The sequence below is a fragment of the Hylobates moloch genome, unplaced genomic scaffold (assembly GCF_009828535.3).
Source record: "Hylobates moloch isolate HMO894 unplaced genomic scaffold, HMol_V3 SCAFFOLD_7, whole genome shotgun sequence".
In the NCBI taxonomy this organism is placed as follows: domain Eukaryota; kingdom Metazoa; phylum Chordata; class Mammalia; order Primates; family Hylobatidae; genus Hylobates; species Hylobates moloch.
In genome coordinates, this window is record NW_026652282.1 from 4,494,698 (window position 1) to 4,496,363 (window position 1,666).

Below are 1,666 nucleotides of genomic sequence, written 5' to 3' on the forward strand. Positions count from 1 at the left end.
CTATGTAGGTCAGGCTGGTCTCAAACTGCCGACCTCAGGTGATTCACCCACCTTGGTCTCCCAAAGTGCTGGGACTACAGGCGTGAGTCACTGTGCCTGGTCAATTGACATCTTCATATAGCCCTCCATCCATCCTAGTTAGCATGGAGGGATTTTAGGTAGGTCATAGAGAAACTGGGTAATGATGGCGAGTGTGGAGGAACAGAATGTACCACTGAATGGGAGGTCCGGGGGAAACATGTGGCGGAAATATCCTCCCTTGCCACGTGATCTGCCAAAATTGAACATGGGGAGTTTAGGAGGGGTGACATGTCAGTTTGGGAACTATCTTTAGGGGTGCTAACCCAAATCTCCCTTTCTCCAACCAGAGCACCTTGCATTCCTCATCAGATGTCACCCCCACCCCGACTTCCTCCGCCATGTCCTGATGGTGCTTTGTGACGTGTAAGGCCTTCCTTCCCGCCCAGGGCTACCATTGGCTGGGTAGTGGAGTGTTGACCAATCACAGCTCAGGGACGTGATCGCCTCATTGTCCTGGATCGCGGGAGGGGTATATACAGGGAGGCCAGGCAGCCTGGAGTTAGTCGACCGTTGGGAGACACTGAGCGGCGGAAGATGAGTCCAAAGCCGAGAGCCTCCGGACCTCCGGCCACGGCCAAGGAGTCACGAAAGAGCAAGTCCTCCCCCCAGCTGAGCCCCAGTAGCCCGAAGAAGAAGGTGAGTGACCCTCCCAAGCTCCTCCTCGTCTTCCCCTCGCCTCCTTCCTCACAAGAATCCTCTCCGGTCCTCACCTGGCACAACCCCCCAACCCGGCCCGCACCGCTTCTGAGGACACGTCCCTGTTCCCAGCCTCCTCCATCCTCGTGCCTAAACCAGAGCCCTTCTGTGATCTCCCTGTTGTCCTTCCAGACTACCAAGGTGGCCAAGAAGGGGAAAGCAGCCCGTGGAAGGAGAGGCGGGAAGAAAAGGCCTGCAAAAAAGATGGCGGCTGTGACGGCACCTGAGGCGGGGAGCGGGCCAGCGACAACCGGCCCCAGTGACCAGCCCAGCCAGGAGTTCCTTCAGTACGAGCTGCCGCCGGCGGAGCCAGTGAGCGAGGGGCCCCAGCACGACCCACTGAGTCAGGAGACCAAGCTGGAGGAACCCCTGAGTGAGGAGACCAAGCTGGAGGAGCCACTGAGTGAGGAGACCAAGCTGGAGGAACCACTGAGTGAGGAGACCAAGCTGGAGGAACCACTGAGTGAGGGGCGGCCAACTACTCCCCTAGCTCCCTGAGCAGCCACTAAGTTCAGGCCCAGCCGCCAGACCTCAGAGATCTCACCAGCAGGGTGCTTACCTTGGTGTGAACAATAAAATGAATGTGTTGCAAACTGATCTGAGTGACTCCATGTTGTCTGGTGGTGGGGAGGGAGGGAGGGAGGAAGAGGAGGTGTGTGGGGAGGGAGGGAGGGAGGAAGAGGTGGTGTGTGGGGAGGGAGGGAGGGAGGGAGGAAGAGGTGGTGTGTGGGGAGGGAGGGAGGGAGGAAGAGGTAGTGTGTGGGGAGGGAGGGAGGGAGGAACAGGTGGTGTGTGGGGAGGGAGGGAAGTGGGGTCCAGCGGGCTTGAGGTCAGAGGGACAGGTCACAGCTAGACAGGAGGATAAGGATTGCGTCATGGCTGAGCACTG

The 1,666-nt window shown here is 58.8% G+C and overlaps 1 protein-coding gene across 1 annotated transcript; it reads left to right on the plus strand.

Annotated features, from left to right (window-relative positions):
• Positions 1-541: 541 nt before the first annotated feature.
• Positions 542-1,374, plus strand: LOC116810992 (variable charge X-linked protein 3-like). The gene is made up of 2 exons (XM_032756143.2): positions 542-717; positions 910-1,374. The coding sequence occupies exons 1-2, from the start codon at positions 616-618 to the stop codon at positions 1,273-1,275; spliced, it is 468 nt and encodes a 155-aa protein (XP_032612034.1). The 5' UTR covers positions 542-615; the 3' UTR covers positions 1,276-1,374.
• Positions 1,375-1,666: the final 292 nt, after the last annotated feature.

Excerpts from the sequence above, each read along its gene's own strand:
- LOC116810992 (XM_032756143.2), top strand. The coding sequence starts at position 616 with ATGAGTCCAAAGCCGAGAGCCTCCGGACCTCCGGCCACGGCCAAGGAG. Across the intron at positions 718-909 it reads CCAGTAGCCCGAAGAAGAAG|ACTACCAAGGTGGCCAAGAA; the intron begins GTGAGTGACCCT and ends TTGTCCTTCCAG.